Source organism: Gossypium raimondii, chromosome 12 (assembly GCF_025698545.1).
Source record: "Gossypium raimondii isolate GPD5lz chromosome 12, ASM2569854v1, whole genome shotgun sequence".
In the NCBI taxonomy this organism is placed as follows: Eukaryota; Viridiplantae; Streptophyta; class Magnoliopsida; order Malvales; family Malvaceae; genus Gossypium; species Gossypium raimondii.
In genome coordinates this window covers 40054329-40070410 of record NC_068576.1, presented here as the reverse complement: position 1 = coordinate 40070410, position 16082 = coordinate 40054329, and the positions used below count along the sequence as shown (strand labels likewise).

Sequence of the window (16082 nt, the reverse complement as noted above, 5' to 3'; positions counted from 1 at the left end):
TTACTTTTCTGGAGGCTTCTATCACTAATGAGGAGATTAAAAGGGCATTGTTTGACATGGCTCCTTTGAAAGCTCTTGGAAGTGATGGTTTCCATGCTCACTTTTTTCAAAGTCAATGGGATATTCTTGGGAATGATGTGTGTCAGTGGGTTAAAGATATTTTTGATGGACGTCTGATTGATCCAGAATTGAATAATACGTTGATTGTGCTGATTCCTAAAAAAGAGAGCCCTGAGGATTTTAGCCACTTTAGGCCCATTAGTTTATGTTCTGTTCTCTACAAGTTAGTAATGAAAGTAATTGCAAATCGGTTCAAGGTGATCTTTCCTAAGCTTATATCCCAAGAACAAGTTGGGTTCATAGCTGGGCGTAACATTTCTGATAACATTATTTTAGCTCAAGAGATCATCCATTCTATGCGACGCAATAGGAAAGGAAGGAAATGGATGGCTATTAAGTTAGATTTGGAGAAAGCCTATGACAGAGTTAGTTGGGACTTTATAAGTGCTTCTTTGATAGTTGCTGGAATCCCTGTCTCCTTAAGGAAAGTAATCATGTCAGCTATTTTTTTCCTCTTCTATGCAAATTCTATGGAATGGGACGCCTACTCAGAAGTTCAAACCTAAGAGAGGAATTCGTCAGGGTTGTCCTTTATCACCTTATTTATTTTTGCTTTGTATGGAATGGTTAGGGCATTTTATTCGGGTAGAAATTGAATCTGGAAAATGGGTCCCAATTCATCTTTCTCGCACAGGCCCTTCAGTGTCTCATTTGTTCTTTACGGATGATTTAATGATATTCTGTAAAGCTCAACTTGACCAAGCTCGATTACTGGATAGCATTCTAACTCAATTCTGTGAAATTTCAAGACACCAAATCAATGTTAGGAAAAGTAATATATTTTTTTCTAAAGATACAGAAGCTGATGTTCGTAATCAAATTAACCAACTTTTTGGTTATTAGGAAGTCTGAAATCTTGGCACCTATTTAGGTGTCCCTCTTTTACATGGCAGGATTGCCAAAAGTACTCTGAGCTTTATTGTGGATAAAGTGAGAAAGAAATTACAAAGTTGGGATGCTAGGAAATTATCTATTGCAGGAAGAATCACGTTTGCCCAATCGATACTTCTTTCCATTCCTAACTATTTCATGTAGTCCTTGACGATTCCGAAAGGTGTCAGTGCTGACATTGAAAGATTGGTTAGACAATTTATTTGGGGTAGTTCTGATGGGCATCCCAAAATGTCTTTAGTGGGTTGGAATTCTATTTGCCAACCGAGGACTCGAGGAGGTCTTGGGTTCAGACATTTAGAAGATCAAAATTTATCTTTCTTTATGAAGATTGGCTTTAATCTAGTGACTAAAAGTAATGCGCTTTGGGTTAGTGTTCTTCGTGCCAAATATGGTTGGAAAGATCATTTCCCAGATTCTATCAATAAAAGCCAATGTTCTCATTTATGGAAGGCACTCTCTAAGATATGGCCGCTTCTTCAAGAAAATCTTGCATGGTCTATTGGAGATGGTGCTAGTGCTCGATGTTGGAAAGATCATTGGATTCCAGGTATGGGCCCTTTAATCTCAATAATTCCTTCTTATGCTAACCTTGATTTGGATTGTTGTGTTAGGGAGATGGTTAATTTTGATGGTAGCTGGAATTTGGATTTGTTTCGTGTCTAGGTGACTGAAGATATTATAAATAGAATCATTAGCTTTCCTCCTCACCCTGACTCTAGTTCGGATAGGATTATATAGACCCAGTCAGCGTCTGGAGTCTTCTCAGTTCGTAGTGCCTATTGGTATTTGAAAGAGAATTCTTGGAACTCCCAGGAGGAATATTGGAAGATGGTTTGGAAATATCCAGGTCCTCAGAGAGTAAGAGTCTTCTTTTGGCTTGGTTTCAAACAAAAACTTCTTACAAATTCAGAACGAGCTAAAGGGGAATCAGTCATTGCAGCTCCTACACAATATGCGGTCATGATCTTGAGGATTTGGTGCATGTTCTCAGAGATTGTCCTTCTGCGAAAGATGTGTGGCGGCTTGTGATTCCAGATCAGTTAAAACAAAGGTTTTTCTCTGTTTCTTTTTAGGATTGGCTTACTCTTAACCTTTGTTTTCATGAAAGATTGTAGGATTATGGCCTCATCCTGCCTGTTTGGACTAGTTGCTTGGCGTATATGGAAGAATATAAATCTATTTATCTTCCAACACATATCTTGGACAACATCAAAAGTGGTGAAAGTCTCTAGTTGTTGGGGTCGTCATTATAACTCTCAGGTTGGAGATCACATTAATAACAAGCAGGGTTCTTCTTTGATGGTCAATTCAGATGATACTTGGGTGTTTTTATCCACTGATGGAGCTGTGGCCAGAGATTTTGGTTATGCTGCAACAGGAGGCGTGGCTCGTGACTGGGATAGAAATTAGATAGTGGGATTTAACCGATTCCTAGGCGTGTGCTCTCTGTTCGAAGCTGAAGTTTAGGCCATTCTAGATGGGATCCTTATTTTACTTAATAAGGGCCATTAACGAATTATTATTATGACTGATAATCTTGAAGTTGCCCAGATCTTGACTGATATGAATTTGGAAGACTCAGGGATCACCGTGCTCTGAAGAACTCTTCGCATCTTGCATTCAGAAGGGGAGTGGAGGATTAAGCATATACCAAGAAATCAAAACTTGGTAGTGGATCGTCTTGCTAAACTCAGGTTGTGGCTCCGGGGAAGAGAATAGTCTCCATGTCTTCCAGTAATGCCCTATAAGTAATGAAGTTTGGCAAAATATTAATATGTCTTGGGTTACATCATATCAAGATCAAAATACGAGGACATGACTTACTTGGGTCTTCAAAAAATGAACCAAGGAATAGTGTCAGGTGTTTTGCTGTGCCTTATGGGTGATATGGAACTCGCGAAATCAAATGGTGCATGAAAGAAAGTTTGTATCAGGAAGGGATCTAGTACAGAAAATACAGACTTATTTAGTTGAACTTAAAGAAGTGGGAAAGGAAAAACATACCTGGAAGACTGCCAAAATACAGAGACAAATGAAGGAGAGAACGCAGGACATAATACTTTTTGGTGCAGCTTTTAATGCAAACAGGTACAGATCGGTGTCAGGAATTATTGTACGTGACCGGAGGGGAGAGATAAGAGCCTTAAAAACAACCCTTCATTCCAACATATCATTTTTGTTTCTTGCAGAAGCTTCAGCATGCCTACAGGCAATCAAGTTAGGCATAGCTATGGGTCTCCGATCAGTTACAATCATGGGAGATTCGAAGACAGTCATCAAAAAATGTCAAGCGACAGATATGGATAAGTCGATTATTGGAGCGGTTATCAGAGATATTCAGAGTCATAGTTCTCGATTTCAAGAAATTATTTTCCAGTTTATTCAAAAATCAGAAAATTATCAATCCTATAAACTAGCGAAAGAAGCATTAACAAAAGGGGAAGAGAGGAACCTGGTTGGAAATGAGCTGATTTGCAATGAAGGATGTCTGTAGGAGGAATGGGCAAGGAACCCGGACTAAAGGGTTTTCTAAAAGAAAGGGATTTGAAAATGATAATAGACTGAAGAAAAATCTTTTTGATAATTGTTATCCTCTGAACAGCTGTGACAATTCAGCATGAAAAGATGGGGTTTTAATTGCGTCCAGCTGTTAGATTTGACTGGGTATTAATTACTGTTCTTGATTTTTCATCTTCTGATTTGCTTTTTAGGGTCAGTTTCCATGGGACAAACTTTGTAGCCCATTTTTTGTTTTATTTTTGTTTTATGTTTGTTGACAGTAGGAACTAAGCCCAAGGCATTTTATTGGTTTGACTCTTTATTTATAATAGCCCAGTCATATTATTCAAAAAAAAAAACGAGCTTACAAGTTATTGATGAGGCTCTTAAGGCTATTTTAGATTTACTACAAGTGGATAACATGAATGGTTGTTTTATGTAATTGATGTTTTCTTTTCACCAAAAAAGACATTAAGAATAATATTTTTAAAAATTAAGAAAAGAAAATTTTATATTAGGTGTTTGCTTTATTATTTTTAATGTAAACTTATCTAATTTTTAAACTTTATTAATTAATTATACATATGCATATATTTTTTTTGTTGTGTTCATGTTATTTTTGAAGTTTTACACATTACTAATTAATTTTATGTATATTTTGATGCAATCATAAATCCGGTATTATATTCATGTTATTTGTTTTAATTATTTTCAATTGTTCATCCATATTTAGAATAACTTTGTCATGTCTATGTTTTCTTAATATATATATATATATATATATATATATTCTTTTTTGATGAAATATATATATATAATTTTCACATCTTAGAAATAGGGTGAATTTGAAGTGGCAGAGCCTTGCCTCCCCTCAAATGGAAAATTGATATTTAAGTTTTCTATAAAATGATAAAGTTAAAAATTAATTTATGATAAAATTATATTTTGGTCTCCAAAATAAAAAAATATATTTAATTCTTTAAAATGATGAATAATAAATTAATATATTATGTTTAATCCTTTAAAAAAATTATTCAATTTTAACTCCTAAAAGAATTTATGGATTCGCTCCTGCTTAGAAATTAATTGTATGTATATTTTGCCACATTGTGCATCTGAGTCACGCTTATATTACTTTCATTTTGTAAAATATTTTATACAATTTGTCATAATTATTCAATTTTGAGAAATTATTATTTTTATTCGTATTATATATCAATTTTATCATATTTTACCTAATTTATCGTACATATTCTTTTGAAGAAAAAAACATAGGTTGTTGTTATATTCACATTATATAGATTTTAACACATGATGTTTGTCATGTACAACACCATCAACATATGTTTTGATTATTTTACATTCTTTTATTAAGTATTAAGTTATGTCACATTTCCTATAATATTTCAAGATAATTTAATTTTAATTTTAAATCCATATACTTAAAAATCACATAATAACACTTTTGTATGTATACATATATTATTCAATGCCCAAATAAAGTCTAATCCTTGATCCGTAAAATAATAGAGATAATACATACTTAAGTGTGTTGAAACTCACATCCTCCAAATTATTGTAATATTAATAATATAAATTGCTCAATTCACGGAATTTGTTATATATTAATATAAAACTTTATTTTCCGGGAACGGGAAGAAAGGCAGGGATGTATTCTAGAATAATTGAAAGAGGAACCTTAATTACTTGACAAAAGTTTCCATATTCATTATCGTACGTGTGGACAGTTTAAGGGATTCTCTTGACATTAAAAAAAGGAAAAGAAAAGAAAAGGCTTTTAGTTCGCAATCTACTCGTGTATTGTTGAGGAAAGATTTTATGAAACGGTTTTACTAAATCAAAATTCCCTTTTTACCGTAAAATTGTTTATATTGTGATCTTATTTGTAAAGATTTATTGTAAGATATTGAAATGGTCCGCACTGACTATGAGTGTTAAACTCAATTAAACCCGTTATGACACATTACCAAATATATATATGATTAAGGTCTGTAAAAATGTAAGATATACAAACACCTGTATTTGTATGTATATATGTGTGTATAAACTCAGTCCTCCACTCTCTGTTCTCTACTTCTCTTCCATTTTTCAACATTGAAAACTAGCATGTACGATCTAAGTGGAAGATCTAATAAGATCATACTTGTTCTTTTACTTGTGTTGGTCCTCATTTCTTTGATAGTTCCTTTGGAAAAGAGCCCTGAAACTAGTGAAACCCACCATTTTCATGTCAATAATAATCTCCAAATTGCATACACAGCATGTGAAGGCACTTTATATCCCGACCTTTGCGTCGCCACTGTCTCCATTCTCCAAAATCTTGCTTCTAGATCACTCCCCGACCTTATCTCAGCAATTTTAATCCAAACCATGGACGAGGTGAGACTCTCTTGTGCCAACTGCACCGAGATTGAAAAGGGTCTCAAGAGTAACACCACCTTAGAATGGGCCGCCATAAATGATTGCATCGAGCTTTTTAACCATACCCTAGCCGAGCTGAGGGTAGCCCTCGCCGAGCTTAAACCGAAGAGGGTACGGCTCTCTAGGAACTACCATAAGATAAAGACGTTTCTAAGCGCGGCAATGACGAACCAGTACACATGTCTCGATGGATTCCATGGTAGCAAAGGAAAAACTAAATACGTAATCAAAGAAGCTCTACATAACATATCTCATCATATCAGCAACTCTTTAGCGATGCTCAACAAAGTCCCTGGTGTCAACGAATCGAAACCCGTTGAAGTTTTTCCGGAATACGGTCGCCGGAGAAGATATTTCCCGGCGTGGTTATCGCATAAAGATCGGAAACTTCTACAAGCTCCAGTTGACGCAGCTGAGTTCGACCTTATAGTTGCCCAAGACGGTAGTGGAAACTTCACTACCATCGGCGACGCTGTTGCGGCAGCTCCGATACACAGCTACGAAAGGTTAATTAAATTTCTTAACAAATTCATAATTGATTGAGGGAGTAATCATGAGCTTAAATTGTTGAATGTTTTTGTTGAAATTGATTATAGGTTTGTGATATATATAAAAGCTGGTGCTTATCTAGAAAATATAGAGGTGGAAATGGAGAAAACAATGGTGATGTTTGTGGGAGACGGCATAGGGAAGACAGTGGTGAAGGCAAACAGAAATGTGGCCGATGGCCATACCACTTTCCGCTCTGCAACAGTCGGTGAGTTTCTAACTTTGAAAACTTCAAATTCAGTACTACAATTTTGTGTTTTTGTTAGGGTTAATATACTATAGGGCTTTACTGTTTATTTTAGTACTGGAGTTGTAAATTTACTCTAAAAACCTTGAAATCCCACAATGGAGTTGTAAATTGAGTTAATTTGTTAGGTCAATTTCATAATTGGCTAATTAGTTGAATCAATATTTTTTATTATTGCAGTTCAAAACAAATATTATTACAAAAATATCTCCTTTTGTTTTTTCATTTGAAAGTATGGAATCAAAATGTACTTTGGGACCATAATAATAATACCGGGTTTTCACATCATTGTTTGTATGGGGTCCTTCAGCGGTGATGGGCGACGGATTCATAGCCAAGGGGATAACCTTCGAGAACTCAGCAGGGCCAAGCAAGAACCAAGCCGTGGCATTAAGGAGTGGATCAGACCTCTCCGCCTTCTACAAATGCAGCTTCGTAGCCTACCAAGACACTCTCTACGTCCACTCCCTCAGGCAATTCTACCGAGAATGCGACATATACGGCACCGTCGACTGCATCTTCGGCAACGCAGCTGCCGTTTTCCAAGCCTGCAGTTTATACGCTCGTAAACCAAACCCAGACCAAGAGAACGTTTTCACAGCTCAAGGAAGAGCAGACCCGAACCAGAACACTGGGATTTCAATTTTGAACTGTAAAATCCGTGCCGATTCTGATTTAATCCCCGTAATATCATCGTTCAAGACGTATTTGGGGCGTCCCTGGAAAGAGTATTCGAGGACGGTTATTATGCGGTCGTATATAGATGATTTGGTGGATCCTGCAGGATGGTTGGAATGGAATGGGAATTTTGCTTTGAATACACTTTATTATGGGGAGTTTTTGAATAGAGGACCAGGGTCGGATACGAGTCGTAGAGTTACATGGCCTGGGTATAGAGTCATTACGAGCTTCGCAGATGCAAATCAGTTCACTGTTGGGGCATTTATACAAGGAAACCAGTGGTTGAATTCTACTGATATTCCATTCAATCTCGGCTTGAGGTGAAACCTGAAATTTAAATGGCGTAATTACGGTTTAGCCCTTTTTTCTTTTTTGTAAATATTTTGATCAATTGCCATCACATGCATGTCAAATTGCTTATTTTCTACCATAACTAATAATAGAAAAACTCTATTTTAAAGTATTTGTTTATTAATTGTTTAGGGTTTTTTATTTTTTATATTATTAATTTTAATATTATTTATTAATATGGGTGGTGAAAGTTTTCATAATATATTTTTTAAGGATACCTTGAAATTCATGGTCGTCGAATTTAGGAGGTTTGTAAATACCTTCAAATTTTGTGTCCTTTTCAAATTAGGGTAATAATTGTTAGGCATAATTGTAAAAAAATTACCCTAAATGTTTAGGGGGTTTTGGGTTTGAGCCATTAGCATTTTTTTTATTGACATCCTTAACGTTATGATTTTTTTAGAAATCAACCTAATTTTAATGGTAAACATAAGTTGACCATCAGTCAAGCACCGGTCAATGAAGTAAACCTATGTGACGTGCCACATAATCACAATGTCATAATTAATGTCATCAATAAAAAAATTTATTATTTTGTTTCCATCTTCTTTCTTCTTCTCTATTTCTCTCTTCCCTTTCCCCTGAAGTTGCTGTTACAAAAAAAAAAAAACCCATCATCATTTTCATCAAAGCCCACACCTGCATTTCATTCTCTCAAATACCACTACACCAAAACAGGCTTTTAGCGGCGCTTTTAGTGGCGTTTGGATAAAAAATGCCGCTAAAAATCTAGCATTAGCGGCGCTTTACAAAAAACGCGCTAAAGATCGAGCATTAGTGGCGCTTTAAGGAAAGCGCCGCTAAACGCCGCAAAAAACCGAAGCCCAACGACAACGTTTTTTGACCTTTTGGGGCTTTAGTGACGTTTTTTGAGAAAATGCCGCTAAGGCTAACGACATCGTTTTTTTAACCTTTCGGGGCTTTAGCGGTGTTTTTAGAGAAGCGCCGCTAATGCTCCGGGCTTTAGCGGTGTTTTTTGAGAAGCGCCGCTAATGCTCCGGGCTTTAGCGGCGTTTTTGAAAAAGCGCCGCTAATGCTTTTGGAAAAGCTTTTTAGGCGGCGTTTTTAAAAAGCGCCGCAAAAAACATTTTCTCTGTCTAATTACTATTTAAATTGTTTATTTATATTAATTAAAATTCAATTTATTTTAATTGAATATTTGTTAAAAATGGATAAATTTGAAATAATGACACGTATAAATAAATTGAAATAAAAACATAGAAAAATATTTGTTAAAATGGAAAAATTAAAATATTATTATTTAAAATAATTTTAAAATTTTTGGGTACATGACTGATTGATTTTTAATTTATATATTAAATAATTTCATATATAATTGTAAAAGATACGATAGTATTAATTTTAAAATATTTAATTAATTATCATTATAGTTTAGGGTTTAATATATATGGTTTAGGGTATATGGTTAATTTAGGATTTAAGGCCGGTTTCGGAGTTACAATTTTAAGGTTTATATATTATGGAATTAGGGATTATGGATTAGGGGTTTTGGTTTAAGGGTTGTGATTTAGGGGTTAGGGTTAGAGATTAAGAGTTAGAGATTTAGGGTTTATGGATTCGGTGTTAGGTTAGGATTTAGGGTTTAGATTAATTAGTGTGTTTTAATTTATATTAAATAAGGTTTAGGGTTAGGGGTAGGGATTCGAGTTAGGGTTTATGGTTTAGATTAATTAGTGTTTTTTAATTTATATATTAAATAAGGTTTAGGGGTTAGTAGTTAGGGGTTAGGGGTTAAGAGTTAGTGATTTAGGGTTTAGAGATTTGAGGCTAGGTTAAGGTTTTGTTTAGATTAATTAGTATTTTTTTAATTTATATATTAATTAAGTTCTTATATAATTGTAAAAGAGGGGTTAGTGGTTTTAGGGTTTATGTTTTATGATTTAGGGCTTAAGAGATAAGGGTTAAAGGTTTAGGATTTAGGGTTTAGATTAATCGATGTTTTTAATTTATATATTAAATAATTTCTTATATAATTATAAAAGATAATATTAATTTTAATATATTAAAATTATGATTATAGTTTAAATTATTTAAGAGATAATAGATCAATTTTATATATATTAAATGGTTTAGGATTTAAGGTTTACTTTAGATTTGTTAAATGATGAAATTTTATACAATTAATTAATGTTTTTATATTTAAAATATTTAATCTAAATTTAGATTAAATGGTTTAAACCATTTGATATATTTAAATATTAGATTTAAAAAATTGATAAATAAATAAATTCATGTAATGATTGATCATATGGGTAGGTAAGTATCTATTTTGGATATGACCAATTTATAACAAATAAAAATGAAATACAAAAACTAAAATCATTCCACATTGAACATGTAGCAAAATAGCTATATTTTAGTTAGCAAAATAAAATATTTTTAGTAGAGCAAAACAAAGTCGTTTTGTTCAAAATAAAATATTTTTTTGTGGCGTTTTATAATAAACGCCGTAAAAATCATTTTATAAGAAATCGCGTTTTTATAAAAATTTCCCATACAAAAATCATTTTACTTTGAGAAATCGCGCCACTTTACAAAAAATTTCCCCCGTGAAATCCCTAATCTTCCCATGGCCGACAATGTTTTGAACTTCTTTTGATACCCTTTCCCCTCTCCCCTCTCCCTTTTTCTCTTTCCTCTTCACCTGACCCTATCAAAGGAACCCAGCTTTCCATCTCGCTACCAGACGACGATGTTTTAAACTCCTTTTTCATCGTTTTCTCTACTTTCCCTTCTTCTTCTGCTCTCCAATGGCTAACCAACAAATACGAGTCCCCACCCATTCTACCAAACATGTTTATCTTGTCTTTCAGAACAAAAGAAACAACACCACCAGTCTAAGCCTAAACAGATCCGAGCTTTCTATTTTGGCTAAACCAAGACTATAGCTTGTTCTATACTGTTGGTGGGTCTGTTTGTTTCCAAAGATAACTTCACTGCATTTTCTTTGCTTTTTCCCAATGGATGTTTTCTAGCTTCTTTCTTTTGGAGGTTAGTTAGCTTCTTTTCTAGGTTTTAATTTCTATTTGGGGTTCTTTTCTGGGTTTAAATTTGAAACTTAGATTGCTTTTCTGGATCTGCTACTTCTTTTATTTCTTATTCCATTCTTCAGGCATATATGTTTGATTATGTGTTAAGGCATGATACATTGAGACCTGATATATGTATATGTATGTATTATTCACCTCATTACCTTTGCAAGGATTAAAGATTGTTGAAATTGATATTGGAAATATAAATTCTCTAAGTGGGAATTTGCAGTCAAATAGGTAGAACGAACACCTGACCAAGGTATTAAAGAATGATTTCTTACAAGTTATTAATAACCTGGAAAGACATGTGATAAACTGTGTGGTTTAGGACAACTTGCTATCTGAAACTTGAAAGTTTTCGCCTTTTTTGTTGTTTAAAATATACTTTTGATTTCAATCATTTCATACAGAATTCCACCATAGATGTTTAGTTTCTGATACTATCTTATATCGTTAATTCGTAGTTAACATAATAGTTAATACAGTACAGTGGAAGTGAGTGAGGCCCTTATAATCGATTTACAGAATGGAACTGTGCTTCGGTTGGTTCTTATTTGTGTCTTCGATTCCTGTGATTTTTGCTCAAGATATTAGTCATGGATCGATTGTAGTTGATGGAACTATGACTATTGCTCAAGATGTTAGGCACATACATAATTTTTCATTCACTATATGTCATATTCATGTTAGGCACATACATACAATCATCATTTTTGATGCAGTCAGTTGGTTCAAGGAAATCAAGGAAGTGTAACTGCAGCATTGCAACAAATTCAGGCATTGATTCTACTAACTTTTTTTTGCTAGTTGGAAAAAGTTATTTCTGTATTTGCTGCAACATTTTGCAATCAATCTCTTTTTGTTTCTTGAACTAATATATATATATATATATATATATATCCTTGCAAGACATTAAAGGTGACGTGAATTTGGGCGGTCCACAGAAAGCCATGCCCATGGATCCCTCAATTTATGGACAGGGAATCATGCAGTCAAAACCTGGAATAGGAAATACAGGTACTCTTTGTAACTACTGGTTTTATATTCACTTTGCACCATTCACCTTGCTACATACTAATGAGTTTCATTTCCATAACCTAACTTCTAATTATCTTGTCATGGATTTATTGATTTACTATAACATTATGTCATTTCCATTCAGCCTCTACAAAAAATTTTATATTTGGTTTCATCACAGTCCATCTTATCTTTCCTACCTTATTCAACTCACATGCTTCTAAATTTGGCCAATATGATCCCAAATATTTCAAAAGGAAAGCTAGGAGATTAGGTGTTTGCTTGTGGGCTACTGTAAAATATGCTTAGTACGCTGTAACTTAAGATAATTGGGTGATTCTCTAGTTTGGCACTGTCATTTGCTAAATCTAGCTACTCTAAAAAAATACTGCATGAAGTTGCTGTTTCTATTTTGTCTGGTTCATTTCTCTTTTAAAATAAAGGCACCATATATAATAACCTTTGGTTCTGTAGTTTATTAAATCGAGGTATTCTTGTATATATTCTTATACTTACATGCTTACTTTTCTTCTGAACCTTGGAGTTGGTAGCCTTCCGTTGAAGGGTTGGCCATTAACCGTAAGATTTAAACTAGACTTGTGTCCTTAATTTTTATTTTCCATATCTAGGTTATTGTCCTTAACCGACTCTAGGTGATAAAAAATAAAACAATGGAAGAGGAGGAAATGTTTAACGTGTATGCCCATTTATGATTTTCTTAGTTTGGTTTGAAAATAAGGAATTTGGTTGGAAAATCATAAAGTTGATTTATTTCTTTATAAGCATTTATATATATTAATAGGAATTCATTATATCCATATAAAATTGTTAGGTTTGTCTACATTATTCATCTTTTAAACTTTTTTATTTTATATGTTAATATTTTTTTGAGTTGTACTATTTTAATCAAATAAATATAATTTTGAATGTAAAAAACATTAAAGAAAATAAAATCACCATCGTTATTATGCTAATATTTTTAAAATCAAATCATGGTACAAAAGAGAAAAGATCAGTTGTTCTCGGGTTAATAATTTATATTATGTCTATTACTTTTGGTTCTTCGATTGTCGGTTATCTATAGACCGTAGAGGAAATGTAATTTATTTTCTTGATTACAGGTTGCTTTTTACCTCTGCTATGTCATAATGTTTTATAAATTGGATATAAGTGACTATTTAATCTTTGCATTTTAAGGATGAACTTATCTGTTATTTATTTTAGAATTGTTTTTCTTCAGCTGAAATAAACCTTGACAAATGTGACATTGAATTCCTCACTTGTATTAGATTTGATGAACTGGAGACAGCATTGATGGAGATGGTTAAGCAGGACAATCGTCGCCAATTATGTGCTAGGGTAAACTGGAATATGTTATTCAATTTGCCAAAATTTACAGTCAATTGCCGACTTGTTTTTAAAGATAATTATAAAACTATGTAATTCCTGTCATGCAAATCATTTTGCTTGCTTTTACCTGTTACCTTAGGCTTCTTCATGAAATTTAATGTCAATATGCATTACCAGAACTTGCTAAAAAACCCGTGTTTCTGGTTTTCATGAATCGTGAATTGGAAGTTGCTAGTTTTCTTAGCAGTTTGAAGATTATTTTCTTCTATCGATATGTATGTCTTTATGATAATGATGTTTGTTAAATATTTCATAGATCTTAATGCGATTTGAGCAAGATCAAAAGGAAACAGAAGATGCTTGTAGATTTGCCGAACAAAATGCAACTGCACAGAGATATTCTGTTGAAGTGCTTCAGGTACTCATCGTGTTCAAGTTTCTTGTTTTTTTTATTATAAAATTTCCCCTCAAACATACCTTATTGAGGCACTTGAAATCTCGAATCTTTTATTTATGCATACTTTTATGTCTGCAAGTAGAAGTATAGACATTTTGATAATACAGTGGTGTCATATGCCTTTTGTGTTAGAATTTGAATTGTTCCCCCTAAACAATTTTCTCTATGTACAGGTTTGATTGTGGCATGTTTATGTATTCTATATATCAACTTCTATAGCAAAGGCTTAAGTATTTGTTTTGAGCAGGTAAGTCCATGGAACAATTTTTTACCCTTGTAGTTCATGTTTTATTTTGATTTTTCTGTGATTAAACTCTAGTAGTCAGGGCAGTAGTTGTTGGGATGTAAAATCTATTGTCTATCTGCCTAAATATATGACAAAAGGCAGAAGTACATATTGGAGATACTCTCACATGCACATTCATTCGTTTGAAACACGATATCTAGTTATTTGTCTTTGAACTGAGTTGGATTTTTCCATGCTTATGTAGGAACACATGCCCTATGCCCTATTTTCGTTTAAGGACCGCCAAGGAAATTCAAACGAAAGTGATTAATCGGATGTGTATGCGGCTTTCATCAACTACTTTGAAGGCCTTACTAGGAATTGAAATGGTGTGCAAAGAGATTGCTTCTTCGATCGATTTTTCGATATAAATCTTGGACAAAGTATGGATATTTTACTCTTGTTAGTAAAATAGGATTCTCTTCTTAGGATCTTAGTTTGTTCACTTGTATTAGACTCAACAATGACTTGCATTGCATTGGTGTTGATTTTACTTAAATTTTGAGGTTTACAATTTTAATTTTTCTTAATTATTTACGTTTTCTCACTTTTATTAATTTTTATTATTATTTAAGCTTCCTTTGTTTGCCTTCTTTTATCATTTTCATAGAAAATTTAATTTAAATAATATTTTTATTTATCCTTAAAAGTATATTTAAAGTTCAAATTTAAAAAATATAACATAATATAATATTTATCATAAAAATAAATATTATTTGATTAAAATAAATTTTTTGCATGATATGTTTTTAGCGGCATTTTTGCGAGAAGCGTCGCTAAAGGTTTGTTCTATAGCGGCGTTTGTGATAAAAAACGCCGCTAAAGGTCATGTTCATTAACGGCGTTTGTGACAAAAGCGCCGCTAAAGTTCATGGTATTTAGCGGCGTTTGTGGAAAAAGCGCCGCTAAAGGTCGTGGTATATAACGGCGTTTGTGGGAAAGCGCCGCTAAAGGTCATGACTTTTAGCGGTGTTTATTTCTAAAAGCACCGCAAAAGTTAGCGACGCATTCAATAGTGGCGTTTTTTGCGACGCTTGTCAAAGCGCCTAAAAAAGCGCCGCTAAAAGCCTGTTTTGGTGTAGTGTACCCATTTCAATTACCGTAAAATATCTATATCTAAATATCTATTGTGAAAGAAAAAATGAAAGGAAGAGAACGACTCGGGACTCGGGACTATTAGATTCAAATTCATTGGCGATTTTAAGCAGCAAAGGCAATGAGGAAGCCAAACAAGACCTAAGCTTGAAGATTGTTGAGAAGGCACTGTTAGTGAAAGCGACGATGTTAAATTAAGGAATCAATTTTGTTTTAGTAGGTCGAGACATCGTCTCTGCTGTAGATTTGGCGCCTTCATCTTCTCATGGGGGATCCATTGTAGCCAGACCCGTTCTTGACATTTTTTGGCCCTAGGCGAAATAATAAATTGAGACCCCTTTTAAAAATTTATAAAATGTAATACAATAAAATAAAAAATGGAGGCCCTTTTCTTTTTTTTTCTTGCCTGCAATAAAGCTTCCATCAGAAAATTTAAAAGGCTGATTTTTTTTTTCACGTTAAAAGTTAAAACTTTTATTTTTGGGCCTTTTCCAGCCCTAGGCCTTGGGCAGCCACACTCTCAAATTACCCCCAGGGCCAGGCATGGTTGTAGCTGGTACCAGTGGCAGTGAAGAGACGGTTTTGGATTTGGAAAGTAAGACGATTGTTAAAAGGAAACGGAAGAAATCAAAATTTGATAAGGTTAAAATTTTGTTATTCTTATTTCTAATTTTTAATCGAGTGTCCTGCTTGTAAAATTAGTAGCTGAAATTAATTTGAAAGAAAAATTCTTACTAGAAATAGTTAATAAGATGATGGAGGTAAAGAATCATAATTTTGTTGAACTTATCATATACTTCGAAATTATGTGAATTAGATTAGTAATTAAGATGGCTTATGATAACAGTTTCCTCTGGTTCATAGTTCAGGGCATTCTTTCACGATAAGACTTGACCTTTTTCTTTCTTTAGATGTAGATATTTTGATATAGATATTTTACTGTAATTGAAATGGGTATTTGAGAGAGTGAAATCCAGGTGTGGGTTCTGATGAAAATGGTGGTGGGTGTTGTCGAAACCTTTTTGTGAGATCAACTTTTTA

General features: G+C 33.5%; 2 protein-coding genes and 1 long non-coding RNA gene across 3 annotated transcripts; all 3 read left to right on the top strand.

Moving 5' to 3' along the window:
- The first annotated feature begins 5640 nt into the window (after nucleotides 1–5640).
- Nucleotides 5641–6820, top strand: LOC105762172 (probable pectinesterase/pectinesterase inhibitor 40). Its single transcript, XM_052625267.1, has 3 exons — nucleotides 5641–6461; nucleotides 6552–6712; nucleotides 6807–6820. The coding sequence occupies exons 1-3, from the start codon at nucleotides 5641–5643 to the stop codon at nucleotides 6818–6820; spliced, it is 996 nt and encodes a 331-aa protein (XP_052481227.1).
- A 113-nt stretch (nucleotides 6821–6933) lies between these two features.
- Nucleotides 6934–7850, top strand: LOC128035405 (pectinesterase-like). The gene has a single exon (XM_052625010.1). The coding sequence runs from the start codon at nucleotides 7067–7069 to the stop codon at nucleotides 7754–7756; it is 690 nt and encodes a 229-aa protein (XP_052480970.1). The 5' UTR covers nucleotides 6934–7066; the 3' UTR covers nucleotides 7757–7850.
- Nucleotides 7851–10420: 2570 nt separating this feature from the next.
- Nucleotides 10421–14201, top strand: LOC105764100 (uncharacterized). The gene is made up of 5 exons (XR_008191836.1): nucleotides 10421–11853; nucleotides 13143–13212; nucleotides 13520–13621; nucleotides 13834–13907; nucleotides 14152–14201. It is a non-coding gene; the product is annotated as an uncharacterized LOC105764100 (long non-coding RNA).
- Nucleotides 14202–16082: the final 1881 nt, after the last annotated feature.